The sequence below is a fragment of the Pelodiscus sinensis genome, chromosome 20, assembly GCF_052426305.1.
Source record: "Pelodiscus sinensis isolate ZL-2025 chromosome 20, ASM5242630v1, whole genome shotgun sequence".
NCBI lineage: Eukaryota > Metazoa > Chordata > Testudines > Trionychidae > Pelodiscus > Pelodiscus sinensis.
The window spans coordinates 29,559,914-29,584,541 of record NC_143071.1 but is presented as its reverse complement, the minus strand read 5'-3'; the positions used below and the strand labels follow the sequence as shown (position 1 = coordinate 29,584,541).

Below are 24,628 nucleotides of genomic sequence, written 5' to 3'. Positions count from 1 at the left end.
TTGTGAGACGATACTGAGGACAATTCAACCCACTGGCTCCTCCAGCCTCAGAGCCATGCTCAGGCTGGACCTGGGGACATTGACGAGAATGGTAGGGAGCTGGGATTGAATCAAGGGCCTCTGAATCTCCAAGCAGGAGCCTCTACTGCCTGAGCTAAAGGGCCCACGACCACAGCAACCTCCCCTCCCATGACATGTGGCCCACCCCTTGGAGGGGCGCGGAGCCCCACACGGGTGCAGTCTGGGTTGCACCTCGCTCCATCTCTCGCACCAGGACTTCCTTCCACAGGGCCCTCTGGGGGAGCAGCTGGAAGCCTGCGTTGGCGGCGTTCAGCTGCTCTTCATTTCAAAGCCGGCTGTGACGTTGTGGGTGGTTACGTTCCCCGTGTCCGCTGAGACACACCCACTGCTGGCTTTGTCCTTGCAACGAGCACACACACCAGGCAGTGTGGCTCGGACCGTTTGGGGAAACTGTCTGCAAAGAATTCGGAGCCCAACATTACGAACTCGGGTGCGTCCGAGCCTGAGCTGTGTTTTCCCCTCCTTTCCCTTCCGCTGAGGAGGGAGGAAGAGAACGTCGGTCTCTGAATGATGATGGTTAAAAGCTCTTGCCCTGAGTTATCCTCTGGTTCCTAAGAAATACAGTCGCCGCAGGAGACGCATCGTGACTGGAGGCTCTTTGCGGCAGCCACATGCGGCATAGCCCGATTTGATCGTCCCGTCACTGGACCCGCCAGCTCCCGCGCGCAGTCGGTGAAGGCAGCGGGGAGTGAACCAGTGGCACGCTGTGCTTTAACCTCAGAGTCCACTGAGTATGAGACTTGGCAGCCGGCGGAATGGAACGGTCAGGAGCTAGGCAGGCAGCCCATGGCCATGACTGGAGATCTGCCCCGACATCCCAGATAGGAACCGTCATGCGGTGAGACTCCTGTAACCAGACAGGTCACTCCTCATTGCAGGAGGAGTACGGCTAGTCCGAATTAGGGGCTTTAGTTCGAACTACCTAGCCTGTGCCACGTGTAGCCGCGGGCATTTAAAAATGGCGGCGCCTGGGAACATGCAAATAAAGCCCGGGATATTTAAATCCCGGGCTTCATTTGCAAGTTCGAATGACTGCATTAGCCAGCCTAGTTCGAACTTGGGGGCTAGTGTAGACATACCCCCAGGGAGTAACCAGACAGGGAGTGCTCCCTTGGTCACTTACCATGCTCCAGCCCAGACTCCAGCACAGACCATTTGTCCTTTTCATATTTGTTCATTTTTTTTAATTGTATCCTTTGGTATATATGGTTGTGACTATTTTCTTCCACTATTTGATCTGAGGAAGTGGGTCTGGCCCACGAAAGCTCATCACCTAATAAACCATCTTGTTAGTCTTTAAAGTGCTACATAGTCCTGTATTTTGTTTCAGAAGTAAGGAAAGTCTGGAAGAGGACCAGGAGAAGGGGGAAGACCTGGAAAAGAAGAACTCACCTCTGAGAGACAGCCTAAGACAAGAGAGACTGATATTGCCTGGCCAACAGGGGAAGTCTGCCGGCCTTTATCAGGATTGGTGAGCAAGGCACTGTGTGCTTAGCATGCACATTCTGCTTTGTTTGGGAATTGTCAATCAATAGAGGATCAGGATATTACTGTGTGAGGCTCTTTCAGTGGCTAAAGATCCTGCAAAACCCACAGGAAGATGCGCCCTGAGCATAGGAATTGGGTGAGGGTAGGTGTGTAAATTAACAGGGTTGCACCTTGAGCCCTAGGAACTGGGGAGAGGTGTGTGTCCCTACAGTGTGGAAGGGAGAGAGAAATGTGTGCGGGTAACACAGGCTTTCATGCGCAGAGACACTCCTATGGAGAACCACCTCCGGATGGTTGTTGACAGCCGCTTGCCGTAACTCCGGGGTGTGCAGGTGAGTTATGTAAGGCCACATCAGTGCCTAGCTGCCAGAGAATTTCACATGCGCCCGGATCTCCCGGCTTGCTTTTGGAAAGACCCCGTGGGGATCATTGGAGCTGTTGGAAGGGGATTTGAACAGCCCTATGGTGACCAGCCGGCTTGGGAGAGCAGCTTGCTGGGAAGACAATGGAACAAGAGCAGTGTGTCCGAGGGAAGACTGGGCAGTGAAAGCTACAGATCAGAGCATCCGCGCAGTTAATCTCGCGGGAATGCAGGGGACAGCAGGTAAACTCACGGAATCACAGAAGTGGAAGAGACCTCAGAAGGTCATTGAGTCCAGGCCCCTGCCCTAGGCAGGACCAATCCCAACTCCCCTCTAGACACAGAGAAAACGTCTTGTAATCTCCTAGTGGACTTGCCATCTGTAACCGATGTGTAGGGCAGCTGGGTGGAGTTCAAGCACCCATCTTTACAAACCCTGGTGTCTGCAGCGGGCACCAGGACCAGAGGGGGGGGGCGGGTGAGGGGGAATCCATCGTCCGGGGCCGGCCGACCAGACCCACTGGATGGAACCCTCTGGAGAGACTGCCTGGACCCTACCCATTAACCTCGCAACGGTTTCACGCCCTCTTGAACTCTCTCTTCAAAGTTCTTTTCAACTTTCCCTTACGGCACTTGTTGACTATCGGTCTCGTGCCGGTATTTCGCCTTAGATGGAGTTTACCGCCTGCTTTGGGCTGCATTCCCAAGCAACCCGACTCCGAGAAGACCCGGTCCTGGTGGCAGGGGCCGCTACTGGCCTCACACTGCCCACGGGCTGTGCCACGGTCAGAAGGGATGGGGAGAGCTGGTCTTCTGTACGCCACATTTCTGGCGGGATGGGGATTCGATGCTGGGCTCTTCCCTGTTCACTCACCATTGCTGAGGGAACGCTGGTTAGTTTCTTTTCCTCCACTGACTCACATGCTTAAATTCAGCGGGTCGCCACGTCTCTGAGGTTTCAGTCGGATGGGGACCACAGGGGCGGGGGGAGGGGGAGACATGCCACGCCTCCCCTCCCCCACTGTGGAAGCACTTTGGCCCTGGAGGAGGCCTGATCCAACGAGCTGGGGAAGAAAGGCTCCGTGCAGCAGGAGCATCCCCACACCCCCCCGAGCGGGGCGCGAGCGGGCGGGGCAGGGTCCCAGGGAGAGGACGCAAGGGCTGTCGTCAAACTTGGTTACATTTCCAGACTTTCAGCTTGGGCTTTGCGCAGGGCCCCATGTCGCCCTGTGGTACGGCGCGTCCTCAGTCCGGGGCTAACGGGGATTTTCGTCCACTAGCCAGGCGTCGAGCGAATGCAAATGGACGTTTTGGGGAGCCACGGTGCAAGAGGCAGAGTTCTCAGCTGGAGACCAGCCAGCAGGCGTGTCTGTGTCACTCAGTGTGAAATGCAACTTCGACCTTCCCCGGCACGGGGCCACCAGGAGGTGAGAAATTACAACCAGGGGCTGCACTGGAGTTTCCAGTGGAGCAGACGCCCAGCGCCGGAGGGCGAATGGGACACTGGAGCTATCAACAGGGAGCAGCATGTGGGCTCTTGTCCCAGCTGCTTATACGAGGACACGGCTCTCAGGAGGGGATGGGCGTCCTGCTCCGAGTGCTGCACCCAGCCCCGGGCGGCAGAGCACCTAAGCACGTGCTTAGCTTTCCGCAGCTTTCAGCCCCTGCACCAGGCTACAGTGGAGCATGGCTCAGCCGAGCCGAGCCGAGGGCTCCTCCCAAGCAGCCCGGCCCTGCCCTTTCTGGGCAGAAATACCCAAGTGCACTCGCCTGCGGGATCCAGCTGGAGTTGCTGAGGCCGGGTGGGCCAAGCTGCTCTCCCCAGGGAGCGCCCGGAGCGGTGCCCTGCTGGGGGGGCCAGGGAGCGCCGTGCGGGCAGAACCAGCAGGAGGCAGCCAGGGCCAGCCAGAGAGACCCACCGAGGGCCATGGAAACGTCTCGGGGCTAAGGCCACAGTCTAGACCACGCAGGGGATCAGAGACAGCCCGGAGGCTGGAGGTGGCCTCCCTCCCAGACGTGACCGTTCCCAGCCATGAGCAGCGTGAGGCGCCTCCTCGGGTTCGACTGCGCTACCGGCCCCGCCCGACGCGCAGGGAGACAATCGGCAGCAGAGAGCCGGGAGGCTGCCCCAGGCGGGCGTGAGGCCAGGACACAGGCTGGCTCTGGGGTGCTGAGGCAGCGCGGCGGAGAGGCCAGTCAGGAAACGGCCACCGGCTCGGAGTCAGGAGGCGGCTTCTCCCGGCCGCTCCGCCGGAGGGAACAACCCTGCGGCCAGACCTGGCGGCGCAGCCAGGCGAGGGCCCAGGCAGGCGAATCGCTGCCCTGGCGCCGTGCCCACGGCCGCTCACATGCTAAGGAGACAAAGAAGTGAAATGAGCTGACACCTACTTAATCTCTTCAGAGAAGAATATTTACTTGGGTTAGTCTTGACGGCAGCCTCGTAGGACGGCGGGAGGTGGGCGAGGTTCTGGAAGGAGCGGGAGAAGGAGAGGTCGTAGGGCTCCGTGGCAGAAGTGAGGATGCTGTTCAGCCGGGGTTTTTCTGCAAGAAAGAATAAAAGCGAGTCCACAGGCTGCAGCGGGGGCAGGGAAGAGAGAGGCAAGTGCAAGCCCATCCCGGCCACCTGCCAGGGAGCACCGCTGGCCCTGCTCTCCAATTCAACCCGAGCCCAGCCAGGCCGGGGAGGGACAGGCGAAGCTTTGCTGCCCCCAGGCGCCACGGCCACGCCTGACTAATGCCAAGTGTGCAGAGAGCAGCCCCCTTGGCCAGAGTCACCTCGCCAGGGACAGAGACTGCTGCGCTGGGCCTCCAATGTCCCCGCTCCAAGGGCAGAGCCAGCACAGGGGCCATTAGCGTCCAGGGGGAGACACACGCTCCTTCGCCTCCGTCCCATGGTGCCCAGCCCTGCCCCTCTGAGGAGAATCCTCATTTCTCCTCCCCTCTGCACTGGCCGTGCCATGGCTGGGCCCTGGAGACGGGCTGCTGGCCCTAGCCTTCACGGCCCAAGTTCAGGACCAGCCCATGCTCTCGCTGGGAGGCGAGTCCCGCCTGAGGGGCTGGGTGCAGGGGAAGCGGCAACGGCTCCCGAAACCGCCCCGCTGTCTGATGCCGTCCGGAGCCCTGCAGGAGAGGACCCTACGGACAGAGGCTGTCGAGGGCGTGAGGCCTGCCCACGACTGACCTGCCACCTAGTCATCCTGGCAAAGGCTGGTGTCCCCAGTCCAGGAAGGGTCAGGCTGGGAGCTTTGTTCTGAGAGCTGGGCAGTGGCTGAGGTGTCCTGAGGGGCCGGCTGCAGAGCCATGGGACCCTGCTTCCCAGCCTGGCTAGACAGACACGCTAGCTCTGCTCCAGCCAGGGTGCTGCACACGGTCTGTCGTGGCAGCAGCCTGGGCATCAGCTTGTCCAGCTGTCTCAGTCCACGGCCGCCTGCCCCCGGCTACAGACATGGCAGCTAGCTGGAGTCTCTGCCTGCGCCCCCACAGCCACATGGGGATTTCTGCCAGGCCAGCGGGTCAGAGGGAAGCGCACTGCAGCTGCAGTGGGGAGGTGCCCTCAGTGTTCCAGGGGTGGGTGGAAGGAGAACCCTGGCAGACTCTGGAGGCTTTGCGGGGGCCAGCCTGGGCGAGGGACGGGCAGGAGGCAGGGAACTGGGTGGGGGGTAGTTTCCCGCTGCTTGCTGTGATCTGCAGCCTGGCCTAACCCAGCCGGCTGAATTCCAGACCAGTGTGTTTCTCCGCCCGAAGGACGTAGGGGGCTAGTCTAGGAGAAACTCCCAGAGATTCCTGCCTCTGCCACTCCTGTCACTGGCCACAGGGCATGGGGGGGCTCTGTTCCATCGGACAGCCCAGGGGAGCTGGGCCTCATTTCTCGACCTAGCTGACCACCCCCAGCAGGGAGCAGGGATGCTCCGGAGAAAGGAGCCAGGAGAAAAACCTGAGCTGGCAGGCCACAGTCCCACCCCTGCCGTGCGAGGGACTCAGGCTAGGTGCCCAGAGAATCATAGATCGTAGGGCTGGAAGGGACCTCAGGCAGCCGTCTAACCCAGCGCCCCACGCTCACGCCACCATCAGGTACTATCTAGACCAAGTGACATGCTCTTCAAAACCTCCTGCAGCGCAGACTCTGCGACCGCCCACACGATTTACTCCAGGGCTTAACCACCCCGGGCAGGATGTTCTTCCTGCTGCCCAGCCTAAACCTCCCATGCTCAGCGTAAGCCCTGTTGCGTTCGTCCTGTCCTCAGAGATTCAGGAGAATCATTTTTCTCATTCCTCGTAACACCCATTTATGGACGTGAAAGCTGCTGTCATGTCCCCTCTGAGTCTTCTTGCCAGACTAGAGAAGCCCAGTTCTTTCAGCCTTCCCGCATGGGCCATGCTTTCTAGACCTTTCATCCTTTGTCTTCCCTCCTTGGACTTTCTCAAATGTGTCCACAATTTGCCCAGAACCCGACACTACCCCAGCTGAGGCGTCCTCAGCCCAGAGCGGAGCAGAAGGCTTCTTGTGCCTTGCGCACAACATGCCTGCTAAGACCTCCGGGCATGAAGTTTGTCGTGTTATTCCGTGGACTCGTATTCTCCTTGTGAGACTCCTCTCAGCGGCTGTCCATGCGTGGCAGCCGTTTCCCATTGGGAGGCGTGCACCCGACTGCTCCTTCACCACATCTGGGAACCCGCTTTAACCAGCAGCTGGCGGGAGACCCTGCGATTTCGGTGGCGCTTTCTGTCAGTAACAAAGGGTTCCAGTGGGCCTTGCCCCATCTCAGGAGGGCCCACTGGGTCCAGTCGTGCTGCAGAAGGTGGGTCCCAGTGAGTCAGGCGCCTGGCCAGGAAGCCCCCCCACTCCTTCCTGCCAGCTGATCGGTGTTTTTAAAGACCAAACGTCAGGCGGCAGCGCCTCTGCCTCCTGCAGCTTCCTGGTGACCCTTCCTATGGGGAGCAGAGCTAGCCCCTGCTTCCTCTGTCCGCAGGCGGCTCTGCTCCCCAGCCTGGTGCAGAAGTGTTGAGTTACTGAGGGAATCCCTGACCCCAAACGTCCTTCAGAGCCCGGCCCCCCAGCTCCTGCAGACAGGCATGAAAATGCTGCCTGTGACATCAATGAGAGCCAGAGCTGGGGCTACTGCTGCTCTGCCACTTACTCTCTGGATGGCCCCAGTCAAGTCACTGCACCCTTTGGTGCTGAATTGTTCCAGTCTGGGAAATGGGGAGAATGCCTGTTACCTGTCTTGGTGAAGGTCTGTGAAGCCCTCAGCAGTACTAGCTCTCGCAGTGAGTAATGGGGACAGTTGGGTCTGTGACTGACAGAGACCCAGGTGACAGGCATGTTTTCACGCTTAGCATGATGGCGTCGGGCTCTCCTCCATCGCTCCAGAAACAGGAGCTGGGTTAGACCCCCCTTGCCCAGGGACACTTGTGAAACCAGCTGCCGAGAGGACTGGTAGCAAGACAATGTTTCTGAGCGCTGGCTCTGTTTCTGGAAGGAGGCTAAAGGCCAATCACTCGGTGTCCTTGGGCTTCAGGGGACTGGAAATCTCCAGTGTCAGATCCCAACTGTTGTTTGTCCCTTGTTCCCATATGGAAACCCGCTGGGTACAGCTTGCTGGCCTGGGGGCGTGAAGTGTTCGTCTCTGGAGAGCGTGATGCTCAGAGCAGGCCTACACTAATGGAGAAGGTCCAATTAAGACATGCTCCTCCAGCCATGTTAATTACGTAGCTCGAGTCAACATATCTTGATTCAAGGTTCCACAGAGACTCCACAGTGGGAGGCTGACAAGAGCAAATACTCCTGGCAGCTTAAGAACATAAGAGCAGCCAGACTGAGTCAGACCAATGGTCCATCCAGCCCGGTGTCCTGTCTACCGACAGTGGCCAGGGCCAGATGCCCAGAGGGAGGGAACACAGCAGGGAATCCTCATGTGATCCCTCCTCTGTCGCCTACCTCCAGACAAACAGGCTAGAGACACCATTCCTAGCTAATAGCCATTGCTGGACCTAACCTCCATGAATCTATCTAGCTCTTTTTTGAACCCTGTTAAAGTCCTAGACTTTACCACATCCTCTGGCAAGGAGTTCCACAGGTTGACTGTGCCCTGAGTGAAGAAAAACTTCCTTTTGTTTGTTTTAAACCTGCTGCCTATTAATTTCATTTGGTGACCCCTAGTTCTTATATTGTGGGAACAAGTAAATAACTTTTCCTTATTCACTTTTTCCATACCAGTCATGATTTCATAGACCTCTAGCATATCATCCCTTAGTCTCCTTTTTTCTAAGCTAAAAAGTCCAAGTCTTTTTAATCTGTCTTCATATGGGACCCGTTCCAAACCCCTCAGCATTTTTGTTGCCCTTTTCTGAACCTTTCCCAATGCCAATAGATCTTTTTTGAGATGAGGAAACCACATCTGTACACAGCATTCAAGATGTGGGCGGACCATGGTTTTAGATAGAGGCAATAAGATATTCTCTGTCTTATTCTCTATCCCTTTTTAAATGGTTCCTAACATTCTATTTGCTTTTTCGACTGCCGCTGCACACTGAGTGGATGTTTTCAGAGAACTCTCCACGACTCCAGGATCTCTCTTGAGTGGTTGTAGCCAAATTAGCCCCCATCATATTGTAGGTATAGTTGGGATTATGTTTTCCAATGGGCATTACTTTACATTTATCAACATTACATTTCATTTGCCATTTTGTTGCCCAGTCACTTAGTTTGGTGAGATCTTTTTGAAGCTTTTCACAGTCTGCTTTGGTCTTAGCTACCTTGAGCAGTTTGGGATCATCTGAAAATGTTGCCACCTCCCTATTTACCCCTTTTTTCTAGATAATTTATAAATAGGTTGAATAGGATGGGTCCAAGCACAGACCCTTGGGGGACCCCCATTAGTTACCTCTCTCCACTCAGAAAGTTGACCATTTATTCCTACCCTTTGTTTCCTGTCTTTTAACCAGTAATCAATCCATCAATCCTCTTATCCCATGATAACTAACTTTACTTAAGAGCCTTTGGTGAGGGACTTTGTCAAAGGCTTTCTGGTAACCTAAGTACACTCTCTGCACTGGATCCCTTTGTCCACATGTTCGGAGATCCCCTCAAAGTATTCTATTAGATTAGTAAGGCCTGATTTCCCTTTACAGAAAGCATGTTGACTTCCCCACAACAAATTACGTTCATCCACGTGTCTGACAATTTTATTCTTTACTAGAGTTTCAACTAATTTGCCTGGTACTGATGTTAGACTTACCGGTCTGTAATTGCTAGGATCACATCTGGAGCCCTTTTTAAATATTGGCGTCACTTTAGCTACCTTCCAGTCATTAGGTACGGAAGTTGATATAAAGGGCAGGTTACAAACCACAGATAATAGTTCAGCAATTTCCCATTTCTCAAGTGACTGGTCCCGGTGACTTGTTACTGGTAGTTTATCGATTTGTTCCCAAACTTCCTCTAATGACCCCTCAATCTGGGACAGTTCCTCAGATTTGTCACCTAAAAAGAATGGTTCAAGTTTGGGAATCTCCCCAATATCCTCAGACATGAAGACTGAAGCAAAGAATTCATTCAGCTTCTCTGCAGTGACTTTATCTTCTTTGAGTGCTCCTTTCGCTTCTCCATCGTCCAAGGGCCCCACTGGTTGTTTAGCTGGCACTTAAAAAACATTTTGCTATTATTTTTTGAGTTTCTGAGCTTCCCTCATTCCTTGCACGGCGCAGGAGTACCAGTGCCCACTATGGCATCCTCTGAGTTCGATTTAGCAAGTCTTCTCTGGACCTACTAAATCAAACTCTGAAAGATCGATTGAGACAGCATTGACCTTCCCAGTTAGTGAAGACATGGCCTCAGGTGTATTCTCAAGGGTTATTTCTGCCCAAAGATCTAATCCCTCTAGCTCCTATGCACAGGAGAGCCCTGCACACACAATGAGCCCTAACCAGACTTTCCTAGTGCAGTGCCTGTCCAGGCATGTGAGCTTGCAGAACTGGGCCTGTGTTCAAAAATCCCTTTCATGAAGCTGTGGGGATTTCTGCAGCAATTTCTGGTGCAGGAACCGAGGGGCAGCTCCAACAGAGTCCAGGCTCCGCACGGCATGCTGCTTTTGCACAGGGAAGCCAAAGGTGAGCATCTTGAAACTGAGCCCTCTGCGTGTCGGCTAGCACAGAACTGCTGCAGCTGGAGTTTCAATTGCGAGTGGAGAAAAGAAGAGAGGCCAAGCCACTGGGTGCAGGCAGTCTGCAGAGTGTGCTTGGTATTGAAAGCACATCCCTTTGCCGAAGTCAGGGGGAAGCAAAGCAGGAAGCCTGCTAAACAACCACCGGACGATTGAGATGCTAAAGAAGCACTCAAGGACAATAAGGCCTTTGCAGAGAAATTAAATGAATTTTTTGCATTGGTCTGCATGGCTGAGGACAGGAGGGAGATTCCCAAAGTGAAGCCTTCCAGTTCATTGGTTGCAGGAATGTCCAGCAACCCCCAGGTAAGCCACTATCCTAATCCACAAATCCACAAGCACTGAACAAAGACAGGGTCAGTGGCCAAGCAGCAGGCCTGGGCCTCCGGGCTCACCGGTCTAGGAGAGGGAGCCTGGCTTCCTTCCCTCCCATGGGGTCTCCAGACACGCTCCTCTCTAGGCAGCAGATCCTGCCGCCTCCCGTCCACAGCCCAGCGGGCTGCCTCTTGCTCTTTCCACAGACTCTGGTTCCAGTTCAGTCCTGCTGGACGTCACTGGCATCCTGCTGGCTGCAGAACCTGGTCCCTGGGCCGAGTCCCATTGCCCACTAGGATTAACGCACAAACTCTGCTGCGCAGAGACCTGGGGGCATTTCGCCCCCGGCCCAAACCCATCGCTGCTCAGCCGCTCGGTCCTGCCAGACCTCGGCTTTTCCACCGCAGCAAACATTTCAACCTCATTCACAACCGGGAGAGGCCATTCACTTTGTGTACGTTGCTTTTCATCCACAGTCCAAAAGCACAGCTCCCCCCACCCCCGGGTTGGGACTTTTCCCCATACCCCACAGAGCAGCCCCTGGCAATGCAACACACCCACCCACACGCACACACAGACACACACGCACACACAAAGATATACGCACAGACGCCCACACTCCATCCCTATAGGGGGCAAATCTCAAGGGGGTTTCAATCTTCCGGCGCCTAGTGGCCCTTCAGCCTGAGAGCTCTGTCCATTGCTTTGTCCCCGGAGCAGAGCTGGAGGAAGGCTCTTTCCAGTTCTGGCTGGGGTTAGGGGCTGGCACCCCAGACTGGCTAGGGAGTGTGGACTGCAGGCTCCCTGCTGCTCCCTTCCCTTGCTTGCCACTGAGCTCCCTCCTCCCCATCTGCTGAGCACTGCACCGAGCCGGCGGCTCCCCACCCTGCTGGGCAGTGCAGGGCTCAGTGCAGCCTCTCCCACCGTGCTCCCTGCACGTGACGGAACCCTCTGTGCCACCAACAAGTCCTCGTGCAGCAGAGCTGCACCCGCACGGCCCCACACTCCTCCTGTGGCCTCGCACGGGGCTGACCTGCCCTGCTGCACGGCCACGTGCCACATGTCAAACCAGCCCTGGCCCTCCTGCTGCTGACCGCCTGGCAGCGATCCGAGTAGGGGGACTGGATGTCGCGCTTTTAAAGGGACAGTCCCACATTTCAGCCCTCCTGCAGGTCTCCCTCATTTTTTTTTAATGGCAAATTGTCCCATATTTCTAAAGTAGCCAGATGATTAACCAAAAATACCGAACCCCTCGCCCCCCCCAAAAAACACTGGGGAAATTCTGTTGAGAAAAAAAAGGGGGGAGACCAAAGTGTTGAGCAAAAAACAGAGTTATTAAGCAAAATAATAATAATAATAATAAAAAAACATGGGCCCTTTAAGAAAAGCCTTTGAGGCTTTTTGCCGGTGCCCATCTTGTTTTCCTGATCTGAGCCAGAAGGCAGCTCCCCTGTGGAACCACGTAAGCAGAGGGGTCTGGGGGAGAGGGGTGGAGACAAGGAGGGGCCAGGGGCTGGGTCCAGTTGCTGAGTGTGTGTAGGGTTGCCAGGTGTCTGGTATTTTCACCTCCTGGCAGGGAAACAAATCAGAAAATACCGGACAGTTTAGGTGTCCAGTATTTTCTTACCGGACAGGAGGTAAAAATACCGGACTGTCCAGGTCAGTACCGGACATCTGGCAACCCTATGTATTTCCTGTCTCCCCATCCCCAGCAGTTCTGGTGGGTCCTATTGCTGGCTGGATCCTGGCTCACCAGGTGCCCACCCACCCGTGGCAAGGGAGTCCAGTGGCTGATGATGGGGGTGGGTGTGCAAGGTGGGCAGTCAGGTCAGGTGCTCCCCCTGCTGTGTGCCCCCCCAGCCAGCACCCCACACCATTTCCAGCATGGTGGGGTTGCGGGCAGGCCATGGCCGGGTACATGTCACCTCTGCTGCCCCCTCCCACCATCAGCCCTTTACATGCTTCCCTCTCGCTGTCCTCTCCCTGCTGCGCCCATTCAGCCCCGCTGCTCCTCCAGAGCCCCTCAGCGGGGGGTGCTCCCTCCCGGTGCTGTGCGGAGAGCCAGCCCATGACTGGAGCACTGAGCTCACCAACAGCCTGGCGCAGGCCCCTTCTTCCCTCACTGCCCCTGCCTGGTCTGGCATCAGGGTTGCGCTCAAGGCCCTCTGGCCGGGGCGCTGGCCAGGAGGCACCAAGCCCTGCGTGTGCCAAAGCCCCACACTGCGCTTCTCCGCCCTCAGCTGAGCCCTGCAGCAGCTGGGAGGATGCTGTTTCCAGCCCTGCAGGTCCCCAGGCAGGGGCACGTAGCACCCACTTCTCACACCTGCCCCAGGGAGAGCGGAACTGCTCTGTCCCCTGGGTCCCCTCCCCTGCTCTGCCCCATCAAGGCATCCCCAGGCTCAACCCCTTCCCATCTACGCTGCGGCCAGAGGCCAGGTGGCGTCTGGGTTATGGCCAGGGCTGGCAGCAGCTTCAGGCAGGGGGGAGGGTGGAAGGGCAGAGCTGAGCTCTGGAAAACACAGGCCAGCTCCCATCCCTGTCTTCCCGCACAGAGCCGAAAGGCTGCAGCTTGCCACGTGTGAACCCCACAGAAAAGGGGGGCAGGGCTGTGACCTTGCATGCCCCCCCCCCCACACACACATGCTGCCTTGAGCCTGACTTTTCTCTGGGCCACGTCAAACCGCTCCTCTTCAGCGGAGGCAGGTTGGCAGCTCCCAGCCGGGTGTCTCGGGTGAAGAAAAGCTGCCCTGGCGCTATCTCCGCCACTGCCTGGAGATCGATTTGTCAGGGGGACTCCCGCCCTGCCTAATGGACTGGCGGCGGGATGAGGAAGTGCACTGCACGCGCCGTGGCTGTGGAAACCATCGATTAGCTCTGATACTGCAAACAGCAACGGCATCCGCTCGGAGAGGGAGCCCCAGCCAGGGCTTTAGGACTGGGGGCCCTACGCAGGATTCTTAACCTGGCCCCTGTGCCCGCCGACAGGCCGGGGGGTGTTGTAGAAATGGGATTTCATCAGCGACATGCTGATGACGTGTTTTAAACTCAGGGCCTGTCGACCGATGGCGTAAAGTCAGAATGTGACAGGCTAGACCTGGCTTGGCAGTGCCCGCGAAATGGCTTCTTTCCCGCTGGAATGGCCCTTTCCCAGGCCCTGGGCTCTGCTAAGAGCGCTGGCCAGCTTCTTCACTTTGAATTGAACTAGATCCGCTGCCGAGGAAGCAGAACTGCAGACGAGGGATAGGAAGAGGTGGGGGGTGGATATTGAGACCCAGCGGTGCCCCACATTTTTGGGTGCCCTACGCAGCTGTGAATTCTGCCCAGACCAGCTCTGCCCCCCAGGCCGTCTATTCCTGCTTGTGTAGTGAGCAATTAGAGTAGCAGCCATTGCAAATCGCTGTGCCAGACCCTACACACAAGCTACATTTTGCATGGAATCCTGGATAAGCCAAAATAAGCCCAGTGATATGAATGGGATTTGTGGTGAGTGTCAAAGCAAGAGTGTTAATTGCCTGCTTGCATGAGGTGTGTGAAATTAAGTGCCACACACTCGCCTTACAGGCCTGCCCAGAACCACCACGTCTGCTCACCATCTGTTTTTCTGGGGGTGGGTCAGGAAGCGCACACAAGAACTCCGGCTAACGAAAGGTCACCTTGAAAACTACGGTCTGTCTTGCAGCAAAGCTAAAGACTAAAGGAGCTATCTGGAGACTACCTGAGCCGAGATTTGTAGACGGGAGTTAAGGCTCAAGGTCAGGGACTCGATGGGGCGGAACTGCATGGGCAAGTGATGCACCGTCTCCACTTACACGGCAGGGCGTTCTGCGGGGGCGGGGGAAGGGCACGTTCTGCGGGGGCGGGGGAAGGGCACGTTCTGCGGGGGCGGGGGAAGGGCACGTTCTGCGGGGGGCGGGGGAAGGGCACGTTCTGCGGGGGCGGGGTGTTCTGCGGGGGGGCGGAGCTGAATACGAATTCCAGTCATGAGCTAGTTTCCTTCAGACACTGCTTGTTGGTTCCCATTGCCAGGTGGCGTGTGAGAATGGAGGGCCCCCTCCCCCCGGCGTGAACGCCCCCCGCCGCAAACACAGGAAATGCCCGGGCTGCTACTGAAGAGCCAGCCTGTGCCCCCGCCCTGGGGGGCTGCAGTATTTCCTGTCCCGCTGCGGGGAAGGCTCGCTCTGGACCTAGGCACGCGGCACAGCAGGGCCCTGAGTCACACTGCGGTGATGGCTCTGCCCAGCCATCAGACCCTGGTGCTGCTGGCTGTGGAGGGGAAGGGCCTGCTCCCAGAGCGTGTGCTCTGCGCTGGGCAGAGGCCTGGCCAGGAGCTGCAGAGAAGGACCAGCGATGCCCGAGACCCGGGGGAAGCCCGCGTGCCGAGCGCTGCGCCGGGGAAGCTGTGTCTGGTGGATGGGCCAATGGGCGTGGGTCTGTGTGGTGCTTAGGGGCTCCCGCAGCGGTGGGGCAGAGAACCAGTGCAGGGGGGTCGATGGGAGACACTGGCGGCGGAGCCGGGGTGGCCCTCAGGGTGCCTAACTCCCAGCCCACCGTCTGCCAGCTCCCTCGGGGCCTGGCTTCTCTCCAGCATGGCCTGGAAACCTGCAAGCGCCTGCTTGCTAGCAGAGAGACTGGACCAGAGAGCAAAGCCAGACTGCCTGGGGACTGCTATTGCTCTCCTGGAATCGGGTCTGTGCCAGCCTCTGGAGCTCAGGTGCCTGCCCCCTTCCCCTGGACCAGGGGGCTGAGTGGGTGCAGCACCACCAGGGCAGGCACAAAGGGCCCATCATCGAGCCAATTAACTAGGGCCCTTTGATGCTCCAGGAACAATCAACACAAAATCCACGGCACATTGCTGGGGTTTTCCATGGACGGTATCAGGAATCCTTTTCCTCCCGTCTGGGCTAGTCCCCAGGTGAATGCTTCTGGCCTGATGTTAGAAAATGGATGCAAGAGTTATGTCAGGGTGGATTCCCCAAAGGCCTATTACGGCACAGTTAGAAAAATGCCCTGATTTGCTCAAATTAAACAAAAAATCACGTGGCTGCAGCCATTAAGTGGATCTTACAAGTATCCCTGCAAAACTAATACTGGGTATAGAAAAGTGGCTGGTCAGAATAGAACAGTGAATCGAGTTACTGTCTATATTCTATTAACTAGTACCAGGACAATACGCCAAATGCAGTGAGTGACTCAAAAAATAACTATAGCTTTCCTACTAGAGCATTTCTTTTCTTTTCTTATGTATTTGGACTAATAATAATTATGCTGAACCAGATGCCCAGACACAATTAATTATGCAATAAACATAATTAAATGAAATGTAAGCAGCAATAAAATAGTCAGTTGCACAGAAATAGAGTCAGCAAGTATCAGGTATCTCCTGTAAAGGATCCTCTGCAGCTTCGACTCTACTGAATATGCTTCTCTTATGTGTGTCACCCTCTTTTAATACTTGTCGGAGCCTCCCTTGTATTTTCTATCATTCTATTTTCTATTATCTGAGAAGTTACTAACTAACCACTTGTGGTTACTGTCACGTTACTGGAATTTGAGGGAAGCAGCCAGATCATGGCTGCACCCGTAGGTGGGGGTGCTGGCCCCAACAAGGGTATAAAAGGGGACCATGTGGGGTATTGAATGGGAACTTGTTGTTTGCTGATCCTGTGTACGCTATTTATGTGAGTGTATAACGTCTATGTGTGTAGGTAGGAATCTGTAATCTGTGTGAAAGCTGAATATTTCTCTGAATGTGGTTAAGCATTGCTATGGACAGGCTGAGTAGCGAGGCCCTGTGGGACAATGGCACTCGATGGGCCAAGGACACACCTAAAGCATGAGGGCGGAGACCTAAGAGCTGCCAGCAGAGAGAGGCTGAGGGCCAGGTGATGGGCTGCATACAAGAAGAGGCCAGGAAGGAGGTATAAAGAGGCCATGTGGTCGATGCCATTTTGTTCTCAGCTCAGCACTTCATCCCAGAGGCAGCACTGCAGGGATCGAAGAGCCCGGAAGACCTGTGAACCCATCCTGACCCTAGGATGTGCAACAAGAACTTTTAAACCAGCAGCTGTAACATCTCTGCTAGAGCCTGCATCGAGAACTGGGAGATTCGGTGCATGTAACGTACTATTCCTTTAACAACCTTACTCTCATGCTTTTCTTGCTTGTGATAATAAACCTTTAGATATAGATTCTAAAGGATTGGCCCAGCGTGATTTGTGGGTAAGGTCCAGAGGGTAAATTGACCAGGGATCTGTGGCTGGTTTCTTGGAACCGGACAGGACTTGTTCGGGGTAGGTGGGATTGGGTGCTAGGACCCCCCACCTGTGTATGAGGCCCGGGGCCATCTGGGGCACGGATATTGCTGGGGTGCCGGAGGGGTTTTGCTCGTGAGGCTTCAGGCTGGCAGCTGAAGCGCTCTGTGGGACTGGTTTGTGGCCTGTTTGGAGAGGTCACCAGTCTGGGGACTGTAAGGAGCCCTGGATTTGAGTAATTCACCCTGAGCTGACGCCCTCAATTGTGCCCAGACATGGCCCGGTCCGTCACAGTTACCTTCTGAAAAGAGCCATCCGAGGCACATGTACAAACGGTGGACTTGCGCGAGGAAAGTCAACTCTCGACTCCTTAGCTGCACACCCAGGCTGAACAGACAACGCTCAGACTAGCCTTTCTGAAAACATAGCCCTGAAGTTCTTGTCATCATTTTGGGCTAAATTCTGATCCCAGGGACATCGCTATCAAAACATCAATTGTCATCAAGAGACCCAGGACCGGAAGCACAATTTCCAAGTGTCTGAGGGCCTGATTTCCAAAGGTACTCGGACCCCTCAATACCTTAGGCATCCGCTCCTTAGTAACGCAGGAGCCTGCTTACCTCAACGATCACAGAACCCGAAGAGTGGAATCTAAATATTGGACGCTTGGTCCTGCCTTGAGGGCGGGGGGCTGGACTCAATGACCTCTCGAGGTCCCTTCCAGTCCTATTATTCTATGACGCTTATTGGAGCCCGCAATAAAAATGGTCAAAATGATCTGTCAGTGGATCACCCATAACAAACACGTCACTGTGACCAGGGACACTTTGAGAGAGAATAAAGGGGAATTCCAAATGAATATTCTGTTTGTGATTCAAGGGTTCAACCTGCTCTAAGGACAAGTATCACAAGGATACCCAGGAGAGAAGAGCGCTAAGGGAAGAACAGTACTTGAAAATCTGTAATCGAAGATCATGAATATGTCGGCTTTGATCCTTTTTCTCTCACCCAACTACACAGAGCGCGAAGGCAGCTGTCAGATCAAGAGAAGAGTATAAATACCTTGGCACATGTTGTTATCTATAATTTTTAAATGCAACAGAGAACCTGGCTGGTTGAATAGCTAAAGGTGATGGCGCAAATGTACAATTTACAAGCAGAAAAAATAAGCAGATGCAAGTGTGTACTGCATTTCAAGAATATTTGTGTTTCTCATTTTCTCATTACACATGCACGCACACACACACACACCCTTAAAAAGCCAGGCAACTGGAGGATAAGGTGGCACTCCTCAAGCAAGCCCAGGGCTGGCACTCTGGCTGTGCCCTGGGGATTGGAGGCAGGCAGGGGCACTACGGAAGGGCTGGGCTCAGGCCTGGGAAGATTGCAGACGGCAGATTGCAACTCACAGCCACAGTCTCTGTCCGGTTCCCTGTTCCGAGGGGCTGGAAATGAGAAAGACAAGCTGATCCCTCCCTCCCCCGCTCCTTTATCCCCATGCTTCTTTCTTTTTGTTACTGCAACTCAAAGGCGCGACCACGTCAGGCTGTTGAAGGCTGGTTGACAACTATGTTTTATGTCATTCACCCAGGAACGCCTTGGCCAGGTCCCCTCACGTCTGCTACCTGGAGCCTATCTTGCCACTAGACCTAACCTACCGATTTTGAAATTGGCATCACGTCTTTTGTGGGTTTTGGAGGGCAGGGCAAATTCAGGCTGCCAGTGGGAAGTGACCGGCACCCTGAAGGACGGAGCAGCTGGTGCCTCTCTGGAAGGAGAGTGGGCCAAACGAAGGTCCAAGGTAAGTTTTGCAGGACAAATTGTTCTCCCAGCCTCTCTCAAGCTATGGAGGCAGCTTCCAGCCAGCTGTGTCCCAGCCTGTTTCCTGAGGGGGGGCAGTGGCAGAGAGGAATCCAGGGACGGGGCAGGGAGACGGGTATCTGCTCGGATGGGGTGGGTCAGACAGCAGCTGGGACGATTTCGAGGAAGGAGAGAGCAGAGTGGGCAGGGGAGGCAGGCGGAACAAGGCCCGAGAGGCAGGGAGGGGAGCTCTGCACTGGATGGGACGCAGCAGCATTCGGTGCGCTGGAGTCTGGGGAGCGGGGGCTGGGGAAGCCAGAGGGGAGGAAGCTGCAGCAGAGCAGGCAAGAGATGAACTAACACAAGGGGAGTTCAGCACAGCGGAGGGAGAGGGGAGGCGCCGGCAGGGCCAGGCGGAGCTGGGATGCAGGGCCAGGGCCGTGGGCGGCACTGGGATGGGGCCGGTTATGGACAGTGGGTCACATGGAGCCCGAGCAGAGGCTGAGGGTGCTGCGCAGGCACAGAGAAGCACTTTGGCCAATGCAACAGCAGGAGGTGGAGGTGAAACCGCCAGGTCGCTTGGCCAAGAGGGCAGCGTGGCTGGACAGGCAAGGGCAGGGAGGGAAGGGAAGGACACGTGCAGCAGAGAGCAAGGGGACCCCAGAGCCTCGGCAGCCATCCCGGGGCAGGGCCGTCCAGGGAGCCCTTGGAGGACTGGCCACGCTGGTGGGAAGACCAACCCAAGGGCAGCACGAGGCCGACGGGGGGCGTGGCAGGTGTATACAGCCCAGCCACAGACGGCTCCGCTCTAGGATGTGGAGACGAGTCTGCAGGGGTGTGAGGGACGCGTTGGCCTCCCCCTCCCGCAGCCAGCGACCTGCCCTGTCATCACGTGGCCGCAAGGGCAGCAAAGAGCAGAGCATGAACTCACCTGCCGGGAACAGGCTCCCCTCCTTGGCAGGGTGGGGGGAGAATGAGTCCTACGGGGTCCCCTCCCTGGCTCTCCATCCCTTCCTGGGCCCCCACTGGCCCCCCCCTCACAGGGCCCCCAGCATGCCCGTCACTAACACTGGCTGGGTGGGGCCTGCTCCCCGCAGCCGGGTGGCTGGGACTAGGGGGCTGCCGCACGCCCTGGCTGGCAGCGGTTTCCCTCAGACACGGGGCTTACAGCCTGGTTCAGTAGCTCTCGGCGCCCCCCTGGACACGCTGTTCCAGCCGCCCTGCGAGAGGGGAACTGTCACGTGGTGCACGTCCCTGGGCCCAGGGGGCTGGCCAGCCAGGGGAGGTGCTGAACTCAATCTCGGGCCCCCTTCTGATCCCAACTGCTTGCTGGCCCAGGCCCTGTGTCCCCGCATCCCTCAGCCATTGGGCCGCGATGCCGTGGGCTTGCCAAGGAGGAGCTAGGAGGGCTCCTCGCAGGCAACAGGGCCTGTGCCAGCAGCCGGCGGCCATGGAAACGAACACAGGGCCTCCAACCCGAGGGAGCACAGAGCTGGCATTTCACTGGAGCAATGAGACGGGGCCATATTTAAATGTCGCCATTGTTAGAAATATGGCCCTGCCTTTAATGCTAATAGACTCGCACGTTGACATCTGAGCTATTGCAGTCACATTAAAGGCAGTTTGAATGCCAGGGAGTGTTCCCGGCTGCCAGGGGAAGGCTCCAATGCGTGCCATTTTCTCTTACCATTGGCAGGTGTCTGGGCAGCGCTGTTTAGTATCAGGTGGTTATAATTTTGTTCTTGGTCATCTGAAATTCACAGAAAAAAAAATCTTTTTAAGAACCGGCTCCGCGCCTCCACCGATCTGCCGCTGATAATTACAGTTCACATTCTTCACAGGAACTATCGGCATGATTAAAGGGAAGAGAAGAAAATGCTTAAGAAAGCAGCAGAGTCTTTCATGTTATTCACTTTAGATTGCAGATGCGAGAGGAACATGCTAATGGGGAACGGCTCCCATGGCAGGGCTGCAAGGCAAGACGTGCCGCTCGGCAGGAGTAAACGAGGGCCGGATTCTAGTCCCCAAGGCGTGACCCTGACTCCCTCTGCAGCCCCCCATTATCCAGGCCCCATGGACAGAGATCCTGGTCTGTGTCCACATCCAGACCCTCTTCTGGGGTTGCTCCTGGCTCCTGGGAAACGCCTTCCCTCGGCCACTCCTGGTCTGGCCATAGGGCAATGGAAAGAGAACTGTCATGCGCCTTCCCCTCCTGCTCCCTGCAATGCACAGCAGCCCCACCCGAGGCAAGGGGCCCCTACGCCCGCCTAGATCAGCATCCTGGGGCGTGTCCTCCTGCTGTTTTAACACGCAGAGTGTCTGGCTGCAGACAGGTTACGGGGTCACAGGAGATGAGTTTGGTGGCGACAGGCCAGCCACTTAACCCCACTGAGATTCCACCCAGGAACCAGGCACTTACCAGACACAGTCACTGCAAAGGTGGCCAAGAACACGAGCCCGGCACTTGCATGGGACGGGGCGTTCCACTCAGAGAAGCAGCCAAAAGTCCTGGCCCCCTCCCCACCTTTCAGAGTGCGCCAGTGCCTGCGACGCTCCTCAGAAGAGACCTCCCCTGCAGACGGAGTCCTGTGGGGACGGAAATGCTGCGGGACGAGCCCCCCCCAGCAGCTCAGGGCAGCCCTTCGGACGCTCCCAGCCAGCAGCACGCGGCATGAGAAACGTAACACAAAACCCACGGCTCATCCCGGAGTCCCCCAGGAAGCCTGGTGTGGGTTTCGCTGGTTCGTGGATTCCGAGGCCAGATCTAAGCTGCAGAGCATTGTGGTGACGGGTCGGACCTCCTGTGTAAAACAGGCCAGAGACTTTCCCCAGCCATTTCTGCCAGATCTTTTACAGTCACCCAAAGAGTTCAGGCGTGGGGAAGGCGCCCCACCCCGAGGGAAGCTGCTCCAACCGTTACTGCCCCTCACTGTCCAAACAATGCGCCTTACGTCAGCAATTGGCTTTGGTTCTACCTTCTCCTACCGACTCGAGGCAGCTCTCTCTGGCCAGACACCTTCCACCCACGTCCGCACGCCTGTGATTTTCTTGGATACACTAAATAAATCGACCGAGCTCCTTAGCAGCCGCGGAGCCTTGGGCTGGGCCAGTGCTGTGCAGCCCCTCAGGTGTGGTTTCTGACACAGCGAGCACCCCGCTGGTCACCAGATCCCCCCGCAGCAATCAGACTCAGGGCCTGGCATCCTGCCAGCCAGTACAGGCTCGCTACCAGTCGTTGAAAACCACTGGGCCCTGGGAGCCAGCCCTTTAACTGCCCCACACCCTGCCCCTGCGTCCTTCCCCCTTGCTCACGCGCTTCTCTCGCGCCTGCCCCGCAGGAGGGAGAATGGGCCTTTGCTGGGGGTGGAGGCTGGGCCAGGCTGGGCCACTGGGCTTGAAACAAACTGCTGAGTTGCTCAGGCACCTGTGGGTCGGGGCGCCCCTGAACAGCCCCCTCTCCCCAGCCGGCGGGGGAGCTCCCAGTTCTGCTCGGGAGGAGCCAGGGAAAGCAGGCCTGAGCCAGTCCAGTGCTTCCCAGTTGGCGTGGGGCAGAAGTGACTCGGGGGGAAGCCTTGGGTGCTCTGGGGCCATGCTAGAGTGGCTGACAAAAGGGGCGAGTCCCTGTCAGATGCTTCATCCTGAAACGGACAATCAGCCCAGGCCACTTCCAGGAGACGTCCGTGCCCGAGGGCCTCATCCTGCCCAGCGCTGAGCAGCTCCCCTCTCAGGTGCCTGAGCCCCGTAATCCCATGGACGTCACTGCGCCGCGGCACCGGCAGCCCTGCTGACAGTGCACCCTGCAGATGTGCCGCCCCCAGCGTTCGGCCCAGTGGGAGCGGAGGGGCCTCCGCCTCTTGCGGGATGAAGCTCTCAATAAGCAACTCAGATCAGCCCATTTCACTGAGCGTCTGGGCTCTGAAGGGGGCTGACAGCCTTTCAGCCTCACTCTTGACAGGCGAGGATCTTCTCAGCTCCTGCGGTATTGATCTGAGCTGAGAAGGGAGCGCGTCTGACAGTTCCCATTTGCAGCATAAATCACTCAAGGAGGCTTCTGATTCAAGGTCTTGAACTCCCGGTAATTGACGAAGAAAACTTTAAATAGCCCCCAAAGAACCCACATTGTACTTTCCCTGCAGGCAGGCAGCCTTTCTGGGGAGAATCTCTTTAGGTCGCTTTTTCCTCTAGGGCATAATTATACAGTTAATGTTTGCCATGTGTCATTGTTAGTACAAATGGATTAATTTTGCTCTCCAATGGAAAAATAGCTTCCGCAGGGAAAAGGGGATGGGTGATCAGCATCCCGCGAGAGAGAAAACATAATAATCCAATCTTCTAAAAATTGGAGTGCTAAAATATTTTAATGCATGTCAAGTATCCTACAGATACCCAATGTTTCTGTAAGTTATACAATATTTTGAATGTTAGTTTTATAGTATTTAATGTGTGTAATGCCTCTGGACATTTTATTGCAGTAGGGGGACAGTGATACACGCACAGACAGTCCCAACCAGCTTCTGCTTTGTTGTTTTCCCTCCTGTCTCCTTTCCTGCTAATCTGCTCTTTCCAGTAATCTCCACACCCTCCCATCACCATTTTTTTAGAGATTCAGAGAAAAAAAATTAACAAGTGGTTTATGATGACAAGATAGCTGCTTGGCACCAGCATAGACTGATTGTAAGTTCCTTTCAAGTGCTTGGATTCCATAGTGCTTATGTGTAAGAAAGCTGCTTGAAGAGGAAGAATTAAATCAACAGTTAGGGACAAAAAGCAAAGCAGCCTCAGAAGATAAGAAAGAAGAGCCCCAGCTAAACAGCACTGGTAGAATTTAATAACAATATTTATAACCCCCTGCGGTAACAATGCACATTTGTGTTTTGGAATTCAAGGCAAGGAACCCTGAGGCCTGGGTAGAAAATCTATTTTCTCTCTTTCTACTGCAGTGGATTTATCAAGTCCAGCAGTGAGTTTTCTCGGCAGAGGAAGCATTAAGAGATCTTCCATTAAAGACTCGGCTCCAAATAGAGAAGGGTGATTTTTTATGACGCAGGCCATTCATGTGTCTCTTAATTACAACTGATGTTCAAGGACTGTAACACTGTCTGAGTCACTAGGCAGAGAGGTTCATGGGGTGTCTTATTTTGTTGCTGCTACTGTGCAGTTTAGGCCTTACATTGATGCTGCAGACCAGGAAGTGAGGAACGCTTTATTAACCAGGCCTTACCCAGACTACAATGACACGAAAAGTTGACCACAAACGAGGCTGACTGCCTTGAGCATGTGCTCAGTTTGCCAAATTAAAGCCCAAGAGGGAGCCAAGGGTTTCACTGGATCCCACATGGCCTGAGCTACACTAGAGCTTCTAAACATGTAGGTTGGGGTGGATTAGCCAATATTGTCAAACATCGCATCTTCAATTCCTAATCATGGCGAGGCAACCGGGAGCAGGACAGTGGGGCTGTGACACAACCATGCAAGCAGAACCCGAAGGAATGTTTTCCTAAAGCTAGTGGGAAGGGGGAGAGAGCCTGGGCATATCTATGTGAATACAGTTTGTTCCTGCTTTGCTTAGATGTTCAGCAGATGGAGGGGTATTTTGCTCGTTGTAATTAATTTAATTTGGGACCCAACCCCAGCTCTGTTTCTAACATATGCAGGGAGAGCTAAACTATGGTTTACTACCAAGGTTTGTGGGAATGCAGAAAAGCAGGACTGTGCTACATTGTCCCAAAGGGAAGGGCTCACAGTTAGTAGAAAGAACCTTACCAAGCAGGGATTGGCGATGGGGAGGTGCAGTGAGCAGCCAGCAGGGCGGCAATGGGACGGTGCAGTGAGCGGCCAGCAGGGCGGCAATGGGGAGGTGCAGTGAGCAGGGCGGCAATGGGGTGGTGCAGTGAGCGGCCAGCAGGGCGGCAATGGGGAGGTGCAGTGAGCAGCCAGCAGGGCGGCGGTGGAGAGATGCAGTGAGCGGCCAGCAGGGCGGCAATGGGGAGGTGCAGTGAGCGGCCAGCAGGGCGGCGGTGGAGAGATGCAGTGAGCGGCCAGCAGGGCGGCAATGGGGAGGTGCAGTGAGCGGCCAGCAGGGCGGCGATGGGGAGGTGCAGTGACCGGCCAGCAGGGCGGCGATGGGGAGGTGCAGTGACCGGCCAGCAGGGCGGCGATGGGGAGGTGCA

General features: G+C 55.9%; 1 protein-coding gene across 4 annotated transcripts in view; it reads right to left on the bottom strand.

The window, feature by feature from the left end:
- SHISA6 (shisa family member 6) overlaps nucleotides 1-24,628 on the bottom strand; it is a 202,653-nt gene that overhangs the window by 7,472 nt on the left and 170,553 nt on the right. The window contains exons 5-6 of one of the 4 annotated variants that reach the window (XM_075903456.2): nucleotides 20,146-20,208; nucleotides 4,319-4,471 (exon numbers count right to left, since the gene is read on the bottom strand). In XM_075903456.2, the coding sequence (XP_075759571.1) occupies nucleotides 4,319-4,471; nucleotides 20,146-20,208 (216 nt within the window). The remainder of the gene's footprint in view (nucleotides 1-4,318; nucleotides 4,472-20,145; nucleotides 20,209-24,628) is intronic. The other 3 variants (XM_075903457.2, XM_075903458.2, XM_075903459.2) reach the window with 3 other exon arrangements.